Raw genomic sequence first — 20,710 nt, forward strand, 5'->3', positions numbered from 1 at the left:
GGGATGGCCACCTTCACAAGGGTCCCAAGGCATGATCCACCCCAAGCCTTAGTCAGCCCTGGATTCTGAGCACGTGCACAGGGCCTGGTGTGTAGAGATAGGTTGTAGGACACAAAAAAGTGTCCTTCCCTGTGGGTGCAGTTGCACTCCCCCTGCCTCATCTGGTCCCTTGCCGGGATGGTGACTTCTGCCCCCACGCAGTACTGGGAGCTTCTGGCCTTGTACCTGTCGTTTTCCTTTTTGCTTCTCAGCAATGTTTACCAGAAATCAATCTTTTTTCTTTTTCTTTTCTTTGGAGAGGTTTTTTTTTGCTATTATGGGACGCATGCGCTCGCCAGAGAGAGACACAGAAAGCGAGAAATCATCCCCCCGGGGGGATGATTTCTCGCTTTCTGTCTCTCTAGAGGAGAATGGAGGAGAAGGGATTGCGGCGTGACCATCCCCCGTGGGGGGGGATCTCTCGCTTTCTGTCTCTCTGTCTCTCTCTGTCTGGCAAGTGCACACGCCCTATAGCAAAAACCTCTCGGGAACCAGCAGTTAGCGTAATGGCTGTGTCGCTGGACTCCCACGTAGTCGACCGCGGTTCGTGTCCCGGACCCGGTGGCTTAAAACTCACACCGGGTGCGTGTGCGTGCGTGCCCAAGATCCCGAGAGGAGAATGGAGGAGAAGGGATTGCGGCGTGACCATCCCCCGTGGGGGGGGATCTCTCGCTTTCTGTCTCTCTGTCTCTCTCTGTCTGGCAAGTGCACACGCCCTATAGCAAAAACCTCTCGGGAACCAGCAGTTAGCGTAATGGCTGTGTCGCTGGACTCCCACGTAGTCGACCGCGGTTCGTGTCCCGGACCCGGTGGCTTAAAACTCACACCGGGTGCGTGTGCGTGCGTGCCCAAGATCCCGAGAGGAGAATGGAGGAGAAGGAGAAGGGAGTGCCGCGTGGCCATCCCCCCGGGGGGATGGCCACGCGGCAATCGCTTCTCCTTCTCCTCCATTCTCCTCTTGGGATCTTGGGCACGCGCACGTACTCGCGCCAGGCGTGAGTTTAAACCACCAGATCCAAGACTCGAACTGCAGTTGACTACATGGGCATTCATAGAAATCAATCTTTTATATTTTTTTTAGGATTTTGCTATCAGACGCGTGCGCTCGCCAGACAGAGAGACAGAGAGACAGAAAGCGAGAAATCACCCCCCAGGGGGGATGGCCACGCACCAATCCCTTCTCCTCCATTCTCCTCTCGGGATCTTGGGCACGCACGCACACACGCCAGGCATGAGTTTTAAGCCACCGGATCTGGGACGCGAACTACGGTCGACTACGTGGGAGTCCAGTGACATAGCCATTATGCTAACTGCTGGTCCCCATAGAAATCAATCTTGAAGATGGATGAGACTCAGTTATCAAATGTGGCCATGTCTCTTTTTAATTTTTAAAAATGTAATTAATTATTATTATTATTTTGTCATAGGGCATGTGCACTCTCTGGAGAGAGACAGAGACAGAGAGAAGGAAAGTGAAAAATCAGCCCCCAGGGAGATGGCCATGCTGCAATCCTTTCTCCTCCATTCTCCTCCTGGGATTTTGGGCATGCACACACAGGCGTCCAATGCGATTTTCAAGTTGCCAGGCCCAGGACTTGAACCACGATCGACCATGTTGGGTCCACACCCTTAATCACTATACCACCTGCTGGTCCTGGCCAGAAGGCTTTTGTTTGTCAGCACCATTGCCGGGCCTAGTCCTGGGCCTGTTCAGCAGTTGGTCCGAGCCTATTGGTATCCCTTAGTCAGACAGGGACAAAGTAGAGAAAATGTGTCACCACCCGCTTCTCCCTGCATCATTTCAAGGTCCCTTTGCTTCTTTTGAAGATTTAGAGGGAAAAAAAAGATTTCTTTAAGAAGCAAATAGAGAGGAAAACCTCTGTTTGAAGGAGAGAGAAAAGCAAAGTGGAGACAGAGTTAGGCTTGTAAGGAGCCAGGAGAGGCTTAGCTGTGTGAAAGTAAGAAGCCAGCAAGGGCTTCCTGGAAGCCCAAGTCCCAGCAGTGGCCGTCAGGCAGCTGGCCGATGGCCGTGTCATGGGATGTTCATGAGCTCCTGTCCGGGTTCCCTTCGCTGGCACTAAGATGGAGGCATTTCTTCTTTATGTTCTCTGCCTCCCGAGTGCTATTCCTCTGCCCCTCTGCCTGTCAGCGTCCTCCATTGGTGGAATCCCTTGGTGGGAAAATGGCAGTAAGATTGCACCTGAAGACAGGCCATCTGCATGATGCCTCCTTGGCAACTGTCCCCGGGCCTGCTCTGAAATCCTGCGCTGCAAGTCATCCATACCACAGATGTAACTCCTGGCTCATACTGTAACCTGGCTCCACTGTCACTGGTGCCATCATCAGATAACGTCTGCTGGTTCATGTGATCTTAGACTCCTGGCCTGGTGCAGGATTGCACAGAGTAGAGCCAGACTACTCAGGTTCAAATCCCAGCACTGCTAACTTCGCTGTGGGACTTGGACAATCACTGCAACAGAGAGCGGGAGGAACAGTAGCCTGCGGACTGGGCCTCGGTGTACCTGTGGGGAGAGTGTGAAGTGAAACTGGATTTCCAAGAGAGAATTTCATTAAGAAAAGAAGAGCATCGATAATGTTGATTTGTCCTGGAAGAAGTCACTTGACTGCTTTCATTTTCAAATATCAAAATTTGTTTTTGCTTAGGATTATTTCGATAGACAAGTAGAGCCTGAGACTGGAGATCTAGATGGTGATTCTTAATCAAATATTTTTTATTTTCAACTCTGGAAAATTGAGAGGCGATTTGACTCATGACTACCACCTGGTGGCAGTGTACCAAAAGTGTAGGGACAAGAAGTGGAGGTTAAGTACTGAACTTGAGCCATTGGTCAATGGTGTTGGTGAGTGTTCCTGTCAGTCCTTTAAGGATATGCCTCCCCCCTTCCTATTTTTCAGATTCTTGAGTGTTACGTTGGTCTTCCCCTCCAAGAGCCAGCGGTTCCTACGGGTTGGACTGGCTGTGCCCATCCTCAGCACAGTGGCAGCGCTGAGGAAGATGGTGGCAGAGGAAGGAGGCATCCCTGTAGATGAGGTAATGATGGCATTGCATCTGGGCTTGGTCGCTGGATGACAGAATGCTAAGCGGGCCAGCTGTCTAGGCTGTTTAACTAATCTGTGGTTCCCAGGTGACTCCAGTATGACTCACATGTTTCTGTTTGGTTAGTAGTACCTGTGTGTGATGACTTGGCTTTCACCCTGCATTGACTCAGAATGACCAGGAAAACACACCTTTGCCTTCCAAGAAGGTGATGATGACTAGGATTGTAATGCTGTCAACAATAGCTAACCCTCAGTGCTTACTAAGCACTGGCCAACCCTGTCTGTGAATTTTATCTTCACTTACAGCCATAGCTTATTTACTCACAATCATTCTGAGGTAGATATTACAGTTAGGGAAAAAGAAATCTGAAGGGTTTAGTTGACTTTTGCATGGTCACACAGCTGGGCTGAGCTGGGATTTGAACATAGATGGTTGATTTCAGAGCCTAAGCTACTGTTCATTGTTTTCACTCCTGAGACTATAAACCAGAATACAGAAGGGACGATAACTGAAATAGGAGGAAGTGCTGAGAGAACCAAGGATGGGTGACACGACAGAGGAGACCTGGGAAGGAGGAAAGGCTGGTTTCTACTTTTCTTTAAAATGTATTTAATTCTTCTGTGTGAGAGAGACGCACAGAGACAGACAGGCACCTCTGACAGGGTCTTCACATTGTAATCCACTCCCAGTCTCAGCCACCTCAGATCATGGGCATGCCTGTGTTTGCCTGCTCTATACGAGGAGGTCCCAGGTCATGGATCTAGGACCTTCCCATGTCGATCTAGCTGTATTACCACTGTTCAACTGCCTGCTAATCCCCCCCCCCCCTTTCTTGTTAAGGAATCTTGACAAAGGATTAAATTCACTGCAATTGGAGTGGTCCAGTGAAAGGGATATGGTGGAGACAGGTTGTGAGGGGCTCCGATGGGGCTTTTCATTGAATTTCATTCAGTAATTCTCTAGCTTTTGGTTTCAGACAAAGTAAGTGATTACTCTCTGTTTCTTTAACTGTAAAATGGAAATTTTGCAATGACTACTTGATTGAAATTTTTCACATTAAAAATATTTTAAATCTTTGTGTTAGGCACGGCACACTTACTATATATATGTATGTATATATATGTATGTATATATATATGTATATATATAAAACTTAAAGTATGTCTTGAATTTTCCTTTTCTTTTTTAAAAGAATTATTTTATTTAACTATTTTTAAAAGAATTATTTTTCTATTTCTTTCTATCCCGAGAGGAGAATGGAGGAGAAGGAATTGGGGCATGGCCATCCCCCCGGGGGGTGATTTCTCGCTTTCTGTTTCTCTGTCTCTCTCTGTCTGTCTGGTGAGTGCATATGCCCTATAGTGAAAAACCTCTCAAAAAAAAAAAAAAAAGCTCATGCCGGGCACGTGTGCATGCATGCTGAAGATCCTGAGAGGAGAATGGAGGAGAAGGGATTGCGGCGTGGCCATACCCCCTGGGGGGTGATTTCTTGCTTTCTGTCTCTCTGTCTCTCTCTGTCTGTCTGGTGAGTGCACATACCCTATAGCAAAAACTTCTCAAAAAAAAAAATCAAAATTTAAAAATTTTAAGAGGACTTTGCTTAATACTTAAAGCCTGGAAACAGGATTCTGTTCAAGTAGTAGGTACATGGACCTGTCCACAAGTCAAGAGAAGACAAAACTCCTTAACTCTGGAAAACAAAGCATAGAAGATTAGTAATGTTTTAGTTAAAAGTCATAAAATTCTATTTCACCAGTTCAAACTCATGTACTTTATCTTCTGTTGTGGTCCAATCTTTCCGTTTAAATTCTGGAAGATAACGTTCACCTCAGGACTTATCAGAACTCTTTTTTCTGTGTGTCTGAATTTAGTTTTCCTAGGATAGCACTCTTCAGAACTTTCTAGTCTGGTGCTGGTAAATTCTTTCAGGTTTTGTTTATCTGGGAAGGTTCATGTCTTTTCTTCCCAAATGAATGATAATCTTGCTGGGTACAGTATTCTCGGTTGAAATTGCTTTTCCCTTAACACGTTGAATATATTTTCCCATTCTTTCCTCGCTCACATTGTTTCTGATGAGAGATCTGCTGTTAGCCTGACAGGATATCCTTTGTAGGTAGCTTGACATTTCTCTCTTGCCAATCTTAGTATCTTGTCTTTGTCTGTGGTTTTGGTCATTCTGGCTCTAATGTGTCTTGGGGAAGATCTTTTTGTGTTGATCCTATTTGGGGTCCTCTGTATTTCCTGGGTCTGGATCTTCAAATGCCTCTCTAGGTTTGGAAAGTTTTCCTCTAGGATTTCATGGAATAGATTATCAATGCCCTTATTAGTCTCTTTACCTTCTGGAATACCGATTATCGAGATGTTTGGATATTTAATGATATCTAGTATTTCTCATATATCATCCTCATTTTTGGGCTATTTTCTCAGTCTTTGTGGTGGATTTTGCTAGTCCAGCATTCTGTCTTCTACACCTGAGATTCGTTTTCTGTATGATTTAGTCTGCTTTTAATACTTTCAAAGGAGGTTTTGACTCCCTGCCTTCATCTCTTAACAGTTCTATTTCATTCGTTTTTATGGTGTGTATTTCATCTTTCAGCTCTCGCAGAACTTCCTCACCTCCTGGAACTCATTGGTTCTTTTCTTTTGGAGTCCATTGTCTCTCTTCTCTTCCACCTCTGTTAGCTTTGTCATTATAAATACTCTAACTTCTTTATCAGACATTTCCATGAATTTCCTTGAACTGTCTGTGGATGAAGAGGACTTATTCTTTTCCCTTGGGGGGGAGGTATTTTCTTGGTTTCTCATATTTCTTGTGCCTTTGCAGTGATTTCTAGTCATCTGATGAGTTATTTGTTTCTTCCTAATTTCTAGAAGTTCAGTATGAGCGATCAGAGGAGCACCGGAGGGACTGCTCTGCAAACTCTTTGGCGTTCCGTTTTTCTTCCTTTGTGTCACAGATTCAGTGGATATTGAGGAATATGAGGACCCCAATAGTATTTGGATCCTTGGCTACATTTCACTTAGACCTGTCTAAACACTCAGTGCATGGAGGCTGAGCAACAAAGTGATGCAGTTAAAGAAGAAGAATAAGAAAACAGAGAAAGAAAGAAAAAAGGATAAAGCATACAAACAAAAAATTCTTCTGACCTGCTTTTTTTGCTTTTCCTAGATGAGAGGAGGAAAGGGGGGAGGATTATTACCAAGATAAAGGGAGATTTCAGAGTGAAGAAAATACTTTACCTCAAAAAAATAAAAAAGAAAATTAAAAAATTAAAAGACAGAGACAAAGAGAAAAGGACAGAGGGGGCTCTACCAGGGTGACTTCTCAGCAGAACATCTTTATTGCTCTTATTCTTGAAAGCTCTAGATCCTAGCTCTCAGGTTTCTTTCTCTCTCTCTCTCTTTCTTTCAATCTGATCAGAAGGTGACAGAGAGAGAGAGAGGGAAAATGAGAAAATAAGCTGCCAGGTCCAGGACTTGAACCATGGTCAACCATGTGGTAGTCCAGTGCCCTCAACCACCACACCACCTGCTGGTCCCTATTTATTTACTTATTTTTAATTTGACCAGAGAGGGACAGAGTGAGAGAGAAAAGGAAAATGAGAAAGTAAGCCACCAGATCTGGGACTTGAACCATAGTCAGCCATGTGGAAGTCCAGCACCCTTAACCACCACACCATTGGCTGGCACCTTTCTTATTTATTTTAGAGAGAGATTTTTGCTATAGGGTGCATGTGCTCACCAGAAAGAGAGACAGAGAGACAGTGAGACATCACGCCCTGGGGTGGATGGCCATACTGCAATTTCTTCTCTTCCATTCTCTCAGGATTTTGGGCACACACACGCACATGCACCTGGCATGAGTTTCGAGCTACTGGGTCCGGGACTCAAACCATGGTCAGCCTCGTGGGAGTTCAGCGATGTAACCATTACACCATCTGCTCGTCCCATCTTGTTGCCTTTTTCCATATGTCTATATCCATGTAACCACCATGGTTACTGAGCCTCACACTATTTCAACGGGCTCATTTCAGTGGGCTCATTTCAGTGGGCTTCTTTCTGTCCCCACCTGATCATTCCCTCTATCACTACTTTGTAGGACTTTGATGGTGCTCTTAAATGGGAAAAAGTGTGTTTATCTTGCTTTGTAAATTCTAAAGTGTTCTATAGGGATCTACAGAGAGAGACAGACAGACGGACAGTAATGAGAGTCTTACTGGTGAAATGGCACTAATAAGAGATCAAAAGGGGGAAGTCTGAGAGAGGTAGAGTTTAAAAGATTAAGAGCCTAGAAGGACAGTTAGTAATTTGAGAGATGTGATTTGTTTGTTCAAGGATCACTTGGGATGTTAGTATAGAATGGGCACTTTGATGGAAACTTGAAATTTATTTTATTGTCTTTAGCTGGTAAGTTTATTCTACTTATTTTATCTTTGATCATGGATATATTTGGATTTATTTTTGTTATTTTATGCTTTCTGTTTACTCTGCTTTTCCATTTTTTGTTTTGTCTTTTCTCTCTACTGCTTCATTTGGATGAGCAAATTTCCTTTATCTCATCTCTTCTGGTTTGGGACATATATTGTATTTTTACTTTTAAATGATTATTATTAAAATTTCAACATACATAATTGTATAGTTTAGTGTTAGTTTTCCCAGTCAACAGTAGGATCTTGTATGCCTTTATTTCTCTTGTATCTTTTTTATTTATATATCATTATAGATAGATACTATTACTATCCAATTATACATATATACACACACATATATATATATATATATTATTTTTATTTATTTATTCATTTTTTTGAGAGGTTATTGCTATAGGGCACATGCGCTCACCAGAAAGACAGAGAGAAACAGACAGACAGAAGGTGAGAAATCACACCCCAGGGTGAGTGGCCACACCACAATCCCTTCTCCTCTCGGGATCTTGGGCACGCACGCACATGCGGCAGTTGTTGAGTTTAAACCACCGGGTCTGGGACTCGAACTGTGGTCGACTATATGGGAGTCCAGTGACACAGCCATTACACCAACTGCTGATCCCAATCCAATATTTTAATATCTCTTCCCTTCTGCCAGTTGTTGCAGTAGTACTAGTTATTATTATAGTTTTATATAGTCCATGCATGTTTACATTTAACAGTGTTTGCCATTTTCTTTGGTTCATCATTTCTATAATTCAAGTTTTCTATGATTCAGCTTTTTTTTTTAATCTTGAAATATATATTTTAAGAGAAAGCTTCTTATCCAGTGTACCTTAACTGGTTTATAATGTGCTGATATGTTAACTCCTTTAGCCCTTAGGGTAGGAGTGTTGGGTCTGCAAAGTTAGTCATCTCTCTCATCCACTAAAAAAAAGTCTTCTGCTTACCATAGTGTTACATAAAAAATATTTTCACATATGACAAATGTAAAAAAGTTAGTGACACTATTTAGAACTTCTGTCAGTGGAATTTTGTTAGTGGTAACATTCACTTTTTGTTTATCTGAACAAGGCTTTATTTTAGTCCCTATTTTTATGATAGTTTATCTGGGTATATAAATCTTCAGATGTTCAGTTTTCTTTTTTGTTCTAGCGAAATGTCTGTGATCAATCTAATTGTTCTATCCAATGTGTTTTATTACTAAAATTATGAAGCCACAGTCAGAAGGAAGGAAAAGGTAAAAGGAGGTTTAAGACTATTAGTCACCTTTGTATTTCTTATCTAAGTTCCCTTTGAGAAATCAAGAAGGAAAATGAACGTTCTTGTTCTAGGTAATCCTGGTTGAATTGTATCCCAGTGGATTCCAACGGTCTTTCTTTGATGAAGAAGACCTGAATACCATTGCAGAGGGAGATAATGTGTATGCTTTCCAAGCCCCTCCGTCATCCGGCCAGGGTACATGCTCAGGTATAGTAGTGCTTTGCATAATTTTATTTAGATATTATGAATTATAGACTTGAGAGTACTCTTTATGTGCTAAGGCATAAAATATTCAGTCTTGGTTCTTGGAGATATCAAGCTTATTTTCTTGGATATTTGTTGTACAGATGATTAATATTAAAAACCATTCTGAGGGGCCAACAGGTGGCATTGTAGTTAAGGCACTAGATTCCCACATGGCCAACTATAGTCTTGGAGTCTTGGACCTGGTGGCTTGAAAAAAATCACTCCAGGCATATGTGTGTGCCCAAAATCCTTCGAAGAGAATGGAGAAGGGATTGCAGTGTGGCCATCCTCCCTGGGAGGTGATTTCTCACTTTCTCTGTTTCTGTGTGTCTGTTTCTCTTTGGTAAGCACACACACTCTATGACAAAAACCTTAAAAACAAAAAGCTATTCTGCTAACTCAGACATTCTTAAAAGCAAGTATCAGAATCAGGTGAAGACTCGTTAGAGCATATTGCCTGGACCCCATCTGCAGAATTTAGGATTCAGTAAGCCCTGGGGTGGGGCCTGAGAATTTGCATGTTTAACAAGTTCCCAGATAATGCTGATGTTACTGCTCTAGGGCCCACACTTTGAGAACCACTATTCAGTGATGGAGTCAGGGTCATTTTTGCCTTCAGGACTTTTGTGGTTCGCTGATCCCAATCCAATATTTTAATATCTCTTCCCTTCTTCTGCCAGTTGTTGCAGTAGTACTAGTTATTATTATAGTTTTATATAGTCCATGCATGTTTACATTTAACAGTGTTTGCCATTTTCTTTGGTTCATCATTTCTATAATTCAAGTTTTCTATGATTCAGCTTTTTTTTTTAATCTTGAAATATATATTTTAAGAGAAAGCTTCTTATCCAGTGTACCTTAACTGGTTTATAATGTGCTGATATGTTAACTCCTTTAGCCCTTAGGGTAGGAGTGTTGGGTCTGCAAAGTTAGTCATCTCTCTCATCCACTAAAAAAAAGTCTTCTGCTTACCATAGTGTTACATAAAAAATATTTTCACATATGACAAATGTAAAAAAGTTAGTGACACTATTTAGAACTTCTGTCAGTGGAATTTTGTTAGTGGTAACATTCACTTTTTGTTTATCTGAACAAGGCTTTATTTTAGTCCCTATTTTTATGATAGTTTATCTGGGTATATAAATCTTCAGATGTTCAGTTTTCTTTTTTGTTCTAGCGAAATGTCTGTGATCAATCTAATTGTTCTATCCAATGTGTTTTATTACTAAAATTATGAAGCCACAGTCAGAAGGAAGGAAAAGGTAAAAGGAGGTTTAAGACTATTAGTCACCTTTGTATTTCTTATCTAAGTTCCCTTTGAGAAATCAAGAAGGAAAATGAACGTTCTTGTTCTAGGTAATCCTGGTTGAATTGTATCCCAGTGGATTCCAACGGTCTTTCTTTGATGAAGAAGACCTGAATACCATTGCAGAGGGAGATAATGTGTATGCTTTCCAAGCCCCTCCGTCATCCGGCCAGGGTACATGCTCAGGTATAGTAGTGCTTTGCATAATTTTATTTAGATATTATGAATTATAGACTTGAGAGTACTCTTTATGTGCTAAGGCATAAAATATTCAGTCTTGGTTCTTGGAGATATCAAGCTTATTTTCTTGGATATTTGTTGTACAGATGATTAATATTAAAAACCATTCTGAGGGGCCAACAGGTGGCATTGTAGTTAAGGCACTAGATTCCCACATGGCCAACTATAGTCTTGGAGTCTTGGACCTGGTGGCTTGAAAAAAATCACTCCAGGCATATGTGTGTGCCCAAAATCCTTCGAAGAGAATGGAGAAGGGATTGCAGTGTGGCCATCCTCCCTGGGAGGTGATTTCTCACTTTCTCTGTTTCTGTGTGTCTGTTTCTCTTTGGTAAGCACACACACTCTATGACAAAAACCTTAAAAACAAAAAGCTATTCTGCTAACTCAGACATTCTTAAAAGCAAGTATCAGAATCAGGTGAAGACTCGTTAGAGCATATTGCCTGGACCCCATCTGCAGAATTTAGGATTCAGTAAGCCCTGGGGTGGGGCCTGAGAATTTGCATGTTTAACAAGTTCCCAGATAATGCTGATGTTACTGCTCTAGGGCCCACACTTTGAGAACCACTATTCAGTGATGGAGTCAGGGTCATTTTTGCCTTCAGGACTTTTGTGGTTCAGGGTCTGTGCTTAAAGTAAAATGTCTATAAATCTGAGCAGTAGAAAAAGCCATTAAGAGACCTTTTGTTAGCAGTCCGCTTTCCCAGTCTAGCTTTTCCTAAGCTTTAGGAAAATGGTTAATTTCTGACAGTCTTTTATTGGAGACCAGTATACATTCTGGCTCAGTTAGCCAATCAAGAAGGTCCATATATATCTGTGTGTGTGTGTTCATGTTAAGTTTGTTTGTTTGTTTCTTTCTTTCTTTTATTAGGGGAGGAGGGAAGAGAGGGAGAGAGAGAGAGAAAAAAAAAAAACATTGTCAGCATAGTTTACTCTGAAATTCCCCCATCATGTGCGTGCACCCAGAGTGTTCAGGCTGAACTGAGCCCTGATCTTCTGTGTGGCTTCTAGCCACAGAGAGTTGTGCCATCATTGTGCTGTGGTGGCTGGGCCAAGAAGGACTCTATTTAAAGGACACTGCGCCGGGGTTGTAATACAGCCCAGATGAGTCCTACATCCCGACCCCAGATCCTCAGCCGGCCTAGGTGGCAGGCCATGGGAACTAGATGTCTGTGGTTCTCTGACTCCACAGGGAGACTCCAGACATAGAATATAGAACGACATACTGACTGGCCCTGACTGTGTTACAATCTGGTGAGGCAACTCCACATTTAAAATTTAATCATGGGTGACACATCTTTTCCTTGAAAGTTGACGTTTCAGAGCTGATTGAACATAGAAGAGTCTAATGCCTCTACTTCCTCATGGCGAAGATTCTCTGTGTACTTTTACCTCAGTTTCGTACGAGAGTGGATACTCTGGGGGCTCTCTAATCAAAGCCTAAAAGCTACCAAGATCATTTTGAAGTATTTTCAAGATTGTTTTGAAAAGTATTAATTAAGGTTTTGCCCTTATTTTAAAATTGTTGGCTGAACACAACCGCAGATTCACTGCCATGCATGGATCTTCACATGCCAGGTGCCTTATCATCTCTTCCCCTAAATCCCCCGTGTATCTTCCCTCTGCTGGCTCATAGATGCTTGGAGGGAAGAGGGGCTGGAGAAGCCAAGGTTCTGACCCAGCAAAGCAACTCCTTGTGAGAACACAAATGTCCTTTTCTCTCCTCCAGCTCATCCATCGGGCCTGTCAGTCTCCCCACGCCTGGCTGCCCGTGAGGGGCCACGAGTTCCCCTGCCTCTCCACAGTGAGAACAAGGTGCTGATCCTCTTCTGTAACTTGGTGGGGTCGGGGCCACAGGCTAGCAGGTATGTTTAACTTCATCTTTTTTTTTCATTTCCTGTCTGGGATTTGTGGATCTGCGCTTGGGATTCTATCTAGAATAATTCTACGTGAGAAAGTTAAATGTCTGTCTTCAGTCAGCACAGCCTGGGCACAGCTCCTACTGTCGTCCTCTGTGACTGTGGGGAACCCAGGTGGGGTGGATGCAGACCATGGCAGGCCCTCTTCCCACACTCCAGGCTGGGCAGGGGGGTTGTGATCAGCTCAGGCTGGGTGGGGAACAGGTGATGCTGGCACAGGTCAGGCAGCAACTCCTACCCTAGCTCTGGGACACTGGGAACGGGGGTGGTGAAAACAAAACAAATAAACGAACAAACGAACCTATTCCTGAGGTTAATAAACTAGGAGTAGGGAAGAGGGCATCTTAGCAGAAAAGGGTGCCTTCAGCAGATAGATGACACACCCGTAACCACTGAACAGCAGAGGCTTTCCTGTAATGTCAGGAATTATTGTTATTGTAGTCACCATTATTATTTTATATCCTGTTGTAAGGGCTAGCACCTCAGTAAATCAAGCTTAAAAGAAAAAAAAAAACTGACTACAAGAAAAGAGGAGACAAAAATCACTACATGGTAAGCTGTCCAAAAGACCAAGTACTGGAAAATGATTAGATCTAATGAAGAGCCAGCTCGTGGTGTGGTGGTTAATGTGTTTGGATCTCTCATGGCCCACCTCGCAGTTCAAATCCCACACCTGGCAGCTTGAGAAATACACTAGGCGCGTGTGCCCAAAATCCTGAAAGGAGGGAGAAGGGATTTTGACAGGACTGTCCCCCATGGGGGTGCCTTCTCACTTTCTCTTTCTCCCCAACCCCACTCCTATTTGTCTCTTTCTAGTGAGCACACATGTCCTCTGTCAAACTGATACCAAAAAGAAAAAAAAAGAATTCCCCAAAACGACTGGCTACATAACAAAAGCAGTCATAAATACATACACATATACATACGTATGTGCATACACACACATATGCACACACTCTCCCAGATCTACCAGATGCAGTCGTATGTTGCTTAACGATGGGGTACAGCCTGGGAAGTGCATCGTTGGGACATTTTGTCATTGTGCGAGCATCGTAGAGCGCTCTTACACAAACACGTACGGGATTAGCCTACTACACACGTGGACTTCATGGGACCACTGTCACATGTGCGGTGTGTGTTGACCAAAATGTTGTTCGGTGGCTCATGACTGTATACAATGACGGGTAGCATTCTTTTTTTTTTTTTTTTTTTCAAATAGAGGTTTTTGCTTTAGAGCATATTTGTTCACCAGAAAGACAGAGAAAGCGAGAAATCACCCCCGGGGGATGACCATGCTATAATCCCTTCTCCTCCATTCTCCTCTTGGGATCCTGGGCACGCACGCACACGCACCTGGCGTGAATTTACTCTACTGGATCCAGGACTTGAACCGTGGTCGACTACGTGGGAGTCCAGCAACATAGCTGTTATGCCAACTGCTGGTCCTGTGGGTAGCATTCTTATATGCATAGTATAAGAAAGCTCTTTAAGGATAGAATTCCAATAAGACATTTTAAATTTATAAGATGTTTCTAAAGAATAAACTGGCTAGAATAGCCAGAAAATATTGGGAGACAGAATTAAGTTTTTTTTTTTTTTCTTTTTTAGGTTTCTGCTATAGGGTATGTGCACTTGCTAGAGAGAGAGAGAGAGAGAGAGAGAGAGAGAAGCAAAGTGAGAAATCACTTCCCCAGGGTGTGTCCACACTACAGTTCCTCCTCCTCCATTCTTCCCTCAGGATTTTGGGCATACACACAAATGCACCTGGCATGATTTTCACACTGCCAGGTCTGGGACTCGAACTGTGGTTGGTCATGTGGGAATTTAGCACCTTAACCCCCTGCTGGCCCCAGAATAAAGTTTATTTATTAAAATAATATAATATGGGCAGAAGAATGTACAGTTAAGTCAACAGGACAGAATAGTCCAAATATCTGTAAGCATTTATTATGTGATTATAATACTGTATTTCATATTACTAGGGGCGAATGAGTTATTCAGTAAGACAGGTCAATTGATTTCTTTATTTTAAAGAATCAATTTTCCCCCCACCAAAAATTATACATGTAACTTTCAGATAGATTAGAAAGGTAACTGTAGTGAAAGAAACCATAGACTAACCTGAAAAAAATGTAGGAGTATTTATGTTCTGAGTGGGGAGCTATTTCAACATCTAATGCAGGAGACTATAAAAATGTAGGAGTATTTATGTTTCTGAGTGGGGAGCTATTTCAACATCTAATGCAGGAGACTATAAAAGAAAAGGCTATTTTAAAGACATTTAAAGTTTTAAACCAAAATCGAACTTAGGGGCCAGCAGATGGTGTCGGGGTTAAGATGCTGGATTCCCACACAGCTGGCTACAGTTCAAGACCCAAACCTGTTGGCTTGAAAAATCACAACAAACAAATAAATAAATGCATGCTTAAAAAAAATAAAATTCAAAAGGCAAATGCCAAATGAGAAAAAATATTTATGTCTTGTGTGAGTTAGAGGATTCCTTGACATCATCTAAAACCTAACTCTCCAATTAATGAAACATTCTTAGTAAAGTGAACCACAGAAATTCATATTAATTCCCAGAAGAAAGACAATTATATATTAAAATATTCAGTTTCATTAGTAGTAGGAGAAATTCTGATTGCAATAGCACAATACTATGATTAACCTTATGGGTTGTTAAGAATTTTTAAAAATTGCTGTGGCTGGCAGGTGGTATAGTGGTTAAGGTGCTGGACTGCCACATGGCCGACCATGGTTCGAGTCCTGGACCTGGTGGCTTGAAACTCACACTGGGCGTATATGTATAAGTGCCTATAATCCTAAGAGGAGAATGGAGGAGAAGGGATTGCAGCATGGCCATCCGCACTGAGGGGCAATTCCTCACTTTCTCTCTCTCTGTCTCTGGAAAGCACACATGCCCTATTGCAAACATCTCTCTATAAAAAGAAAAAGAATTTTTAAAAATTGGAGCTATTCTCATGGCCTGGTGGTTAAAGGAGCTGGATTCCACATGATTGACCACAGGGTTCAAATTCTGGCCCCAGCAGCTTGAAAAATAGTGTGTGTGTGTGTGTGTGTGTGTGTGTGTTGTGTGTGTGTGTGTGTGAGTGTGTTGTGTGTGTGTGTGTTGTGTGTGTGTGTTGTGTGTGTGTGTGAGTGTGTGTGTGTTGTGTGTGTTGTGTGTGTGTGAGTGTGTGTGTGTTGTGTGTGTTGTGTGTGTGTGTTGTGTGTGTGTGTTGTGTGAGTGTGTGTGTGTTGTGTGTGTTGTGTGTGTGTGTGTGTGTGTGTACGTAAAATTCCAGTGTGGTGGACAGATGCAGGAGAGGAAGTTGCGATGTGATCACACCCCACTGGGGCATGCTTTCCTCTCTCTCTCTCTGGTGACTGTACATACCCTCTGTCAAATAAAAAATGAGAAAAGATTGCTAACATTCATTCCAGCAAACGTCTTGGGAGGTAGGTGGTTACCTCACTGGCAGGGTATTGTATCCTCTCTGGAGAACAGTTTGGGAATAAATTGCTTTGGTCTTGCCTTTCTGCTGCTGAAAGTTTATCCTAAACATTGGTCATGTGCACCCAAGGGTGTACGTGCAGGATGTATGTAGCTCTTGCTATAAGCAAGCATCATTTAAAAAATAACCAACCTGGGGCCAGCAGGTGGTATTGGGGTTTAAGGCACTGGGCTCCTACATGGCTAACAGTGGTTCGAGTCCCAGACCTTGCAGCTTGCTTTCTCACTTTCCCTCTCTCTCTGCATGCCCATTGCAGCTAGCAAATTTAAATAATAATGATAATAATGATAAATAAAATGAAATAAAGAACTTTCAAAAATTATTATAAAAATCAACCAGAATGCCTGACGATAGAGGATGAGTTAAATAAACTGGTCTGTCCACACAGTAATAGGTGCACGGTGCTTGCCTATACTATTTTAGCAATGTCTATTCAACAGCTTCACTTTTTAACATTTTTGTCATAGGGCACGTGCACTTACCCGAGAGAGACAGAGAGAAACACCTCCAGTGGGGATGGCCATGCCACAATCCCTTCTCCTCCATTCTCCTCAAGATATACACATATACCTGGCATGTTTTTTAAGCATACATAAATGCTCAATGTGTTTTTCAAGTCACTGGGTCCAGGACTTGAAAAAATGTCGGAGGACGCTAAGGTGTGGTATCCAGCACCAAGCACTCCAAGTTCACGGCTGTGTATCCATTAGATTGAGATGTGCAAGATATTTCCAGCTCTGAGAAAAACCCTGGTACACAAACCCACACTCATGTCAGGGCTGTTCCTCTGCCTTTCGTTCCCCTGGCTCCAGTGTTCCCTTACCCTACTCCGTAAGTGGGGAAGAGAGCTCACCAGCCAGCTCATCGCACTCGGACCTGTCTGTTTACACTGCGGTGTCTCCCTGACTTTGCATCTCTGGGTCTCTGTTCACACTGCAGTGTACCCATTTGTGATGAGGCTCCCAGGCTAGCACTTCGGTGTTGTGTGTGGCTCCTAACTCCTCCCTGATCTAACTTGAGTGGAACACACGAGTAGAGCAAACGTATATGACTGTTGGGTAGGGCTGGCTTTTCTTTGGCTGAAACACCCTGACTTCCTTGGATTTTCAGGTTTGGGCCACCTTTCCTGATGAGGGAAGACCGAGCCATCTCCTGGGCCCAGCTGCAGCAGTGCATTCTAAGTAAGGTCCGCTGTCTGATGAAGAGCGAGGCCCCCGTGCAGGTCAGCGCGAGTCGGTGTGTGCTGGGAGGGCGGTGGCACCAGGAGAGCAGAGAACTGGCTGTGAATGAGAGTGCTCGCACGGCTTTCTAAAACGACTTTAATTTATGGGCAAGGAAGGAGCGTTTGATAGCCTGTCGTGGTTTGCCCTTCTTGTCATTACAAAATGCCTTTCACGGATGGAGCCCTTTCTTATTAAGACTTTCAAAACACCATTGGAATGAAGAGTAGCATTTCCATCATTATTCTCCATTTTGTATATTTATGGCTTTCTCTAGTTTTCCCTTAGAAGATAGCACACTGTATTTACATTGTGACAAACAGACTTAATGGACACAAAGATGGGAAATTATCTGTTGTGATAATGTGTATGGTAGCATCTTTGATTGGTCTAATATGTAGTGTATTCATGCTGGGAAAATCCATTTTAGATGCCATAAAAATGTTCAGTGATTAAATTTTAAGAAGAAAAGAAAGGAAACAAAATGCATGTCAAAGGCAAAAAATTATTTGGAGGACTTGAGATATAATTTCTGTGAAAAATTAAGGTGGATGGTTATGCCCAGATGAGAGAGAGAGTCTAGATATTAAAATCATTTTGTCTAGTTTTTGAAAAACTAAAATAACTCAAGGGAAAGGCCCAGCCATGGTGGTGCCCTGTGGTGCTCCACAGGCTGAGACCATGTCGGAGGCCTGGGTTTAACTCCCCAGTCAGTCTAAGTGCTGGGTGTCAGGCATGGGCCTGTAATCCCAGGAAGGCAGGAGGGTTGTGAGCTCAGATCTGGCCTGGACCACATAGTCAGACCCTGCCTACAAGCAAACAAAGATCGCAAGGGAAAATGCCTATTCCCCTCTTTCTTCTTTTCATTTTTCAGTTTGCTATAAAGCGTATGTGCTTAACAGAGAGAGAGAGAGAGACAGAGAGAGAGAGAGAGAGAGAGAAAGCATCCTGCCAAGAGGGGCGATGACCACATCCCAATTTCTTCATATTTCACTTGAGATTTTGGGCATGCACACACCTATACCTGGCGTGTTTTTCAAGCCGTCGTGTCTGGGACTTGAGCTACACAGTTGGCTATGTGGGATCTAGCTACCTTAAACCACCATGCCACCTGACTGGCTCGTTATTTTTCATTGTCAGAGGGCACATATGCTCACCAGAGAGAGAGAAAGTACCCCCTCCCCCCATGGAGTGTTGCCACGAGCAATCCTTTTTCCTCCATTTCTCCATCCTGTTAGGATTTTGAGTACACACACACACACACACACACACACTCGCATGTTCAATGTATTTTTCTTTTCTTTCTTTTTTTCTTTATAGAGCTTTTTGCTATAGGGTCTGTGTGCTTGCTGGAGAGACAGAGAGACAGAAAGTGAGAAATCACCCCCCCAGTGGGGTTAGCCACGCCACAGTCTCTTATCCTCTATTCTCCTCTTGGGATGCTGGGCATGCACGCACATGTGCCCAGCATGAGTTTAAAGGCTCTGGGACTTGAACCATGGTTGGCCCCTTGGGAGTCCAGCACCTTAACCACTACGCCACCTGCTGGCTCCCAGTGTGTTTTTCGGGCCACAGACTCCTAGATTCAAACCACAGTTCGCCATGTAGGATCACTCTCGGCTGGCCCTGGGAAAACACCTTTTTCCCTTTTTCACTTATTTATTCTCAGGCCAATAATCACCCTCCACATACAAACACCCGATTTTTTAAAATCATTGAATGTTGGCTTCTGTAGTATCAGAAGCTGCCTGACCCGGAAGCTGTTCAAATGTTTACAGAGAGATCAGTAGCATTCGAATATTGTTTCTTCTCAACTATTCTCTCAGTAAGTTTTTTCCACTTGGAGGCTATACCAAACTTATATCAGAGCTAATTCCTTATCATTCATGTTCCTGCCTGCTCAGGAAAACCGTATGTTTGATTTAGGATTTCATACTTCGTTAGAGACATTCATCACCTTTTTCCCACCTTTATCTCTAAGGGATTTTGTTCAAGGCACTGCAGAGCAGATCTGCCCCAGGGCCCAAATTAGAAACTCTACCTCCTCCACAAGTAGGTCAGAATTTCTAGCATCAGTGTTAGCCGTCTTCCCGGCCTGTGCTGCTTGTCAAAAGTGGACAAAACCCCTTTTATGTGAACATTGAACTCAGCTGTCCTGCTTCTCTACCTGGTTGCGTGGAGACCTTTGCCTCTTCACCTCTACAGTCATTTCCATTTTAGAAACTGATCAAGCAGGTAGCGGAGCCGGCCCAATTCTAAGTCAGGTAACCTCCAGCTTGGCCATGGGATGCTTTTCGGTTGTTTTTTTTTTTGGTAAGTGTGTGGTTGGGTGTGATTTTTCTGTGAGAAAAATGCGTTCTAGGTTGGTGTGAGGGTCTCAGGCCAGCCCACTTATTCAATCCATAGTTCCTTTAAACACTAACTCGATGTGGTTATAATTTGAAAAGACTACAGAGTTTTCTTTTTGTGTGTGTGGGGGGAGGTTTTTGCTATAGAGCGTGTGTGCTGGCCAGACAGACAGAGAGAGACAGAGAGACAGAAAGCGAGAAAGCCCCCCCCAGGGGGGATGGTTACACCGCAATCCCTTCTCCTCCATTCTCCTCTTTGGATCTTGGGCACGCACGCACACGCACCCGGCGTGAGTTTTAAGCCACCGGGTCTGGGACACGAACCGCGGTCGACTACGTGGGAGTCCAGCGACATAGCCATTATGCTAACTGCTGGTTCCCGGAGTTTTCAACACTGTACTGAAGAGGTTAAACTTAGCGACCATGTATTGAAGGTTTTAAAAGAAATCTCCCTAGCCAAGAACAGAGAATAGGAAAATGTTTCTTACAAAAATGACCAATATGGGGGCCAGCAGATGTGGTGGGTGATTAAGGCGCTAGACTCCCAAATGACTGACCATGACTTGAGTCCCGGACACGGCCGCTTGAAAACCACACCAGGCGTGTGTGCATTCATGTTCAGAACCCTGGGAGGAGAATGGAGAAGAGATTGTGGTGTGTCCGTCCTCTCTGAGGGGGGTGATTCTTCATGATCTTTCTCTGGTAAGTGCATGTGCCCTACTGGGGGTGAAACCTTAAAAGAAAATCATGCCCAAAATATGTGTGCCTAAAATCCAGGAGGATTATGGAGGAGAAGGGATTGCAGTGTGGCTCTCCCCCGGAGGGTGATTTCTCACTTTCCCTCTCATTGTCTCTCTCTGTCTCTGTCCAACAAGTGCATGCACCCTATGGAAAAGCATCTATTTTAAAAAAAATGACCAATGTGCCGGACAGAATTGATTTGTATGAATTAAGAAAGAAAAGGATTGATTATTGCTAAAACATTTTTATGTCACTTACATACATGCATGCGTGCAGCCAACACTACTGCATAGTACGTAGACAGAGCAAGCCGCCTCCCTGTAGCTGCTGGTGCCTTGATCATGGGTGGCCCTGCCCTCAAACAGCAGGGCTCCGCTACAGCTTAT

General features: G+C 43.3%; 1 protein-coding gene across 1 annotated transcript in view; it reads left to right on the forward strand.

Moving 5' to 3' along the window:
• Positions 1–20,710, forward strand: part of USP43 (ubiquitin specific peptidase 43) — a gene marked incomplete at its 5' end in the record, with an annotated part of 98,860 nt that overhangs the window by 34,876 nt on the left and 43,274 nt on the right. Inside the window, 4 exons of the mRNA XM_006156428.3 lie at positions 2,956–3,091; positions 8,862–8,997; positions 12,311–12,446; positions 17,126–17,237. Coding sequence (XP_006156490.1) covers positions 2,956–3,091; positions 8,862–8,997; positions 12,311–12,446; positions 17,126–17,237 — 520 coding nt within the window. The remainder of the gene's footprint in view (positions 1–2,955; positions 3,092–8,861; positions 8,998–12,310; positions 12,447–17,125; positions 17,238–20,710) is intronic.

Source organism: Tupaia chinensis, unplaced genomic scaffold (genome assembly GCF_000334495.1).
Source record: "Tupaia chinensis unplaced genomic scaffold, TupChi_1.0 Scaffold000493_1, whole genome shotgun sequence".
Taxonomy (NCBI): Eukaryota; Metazoa; Chordata; class Mammalia; order Scandentia; family Tupaiidae; genus Tupaia; species Tupaia belangeri.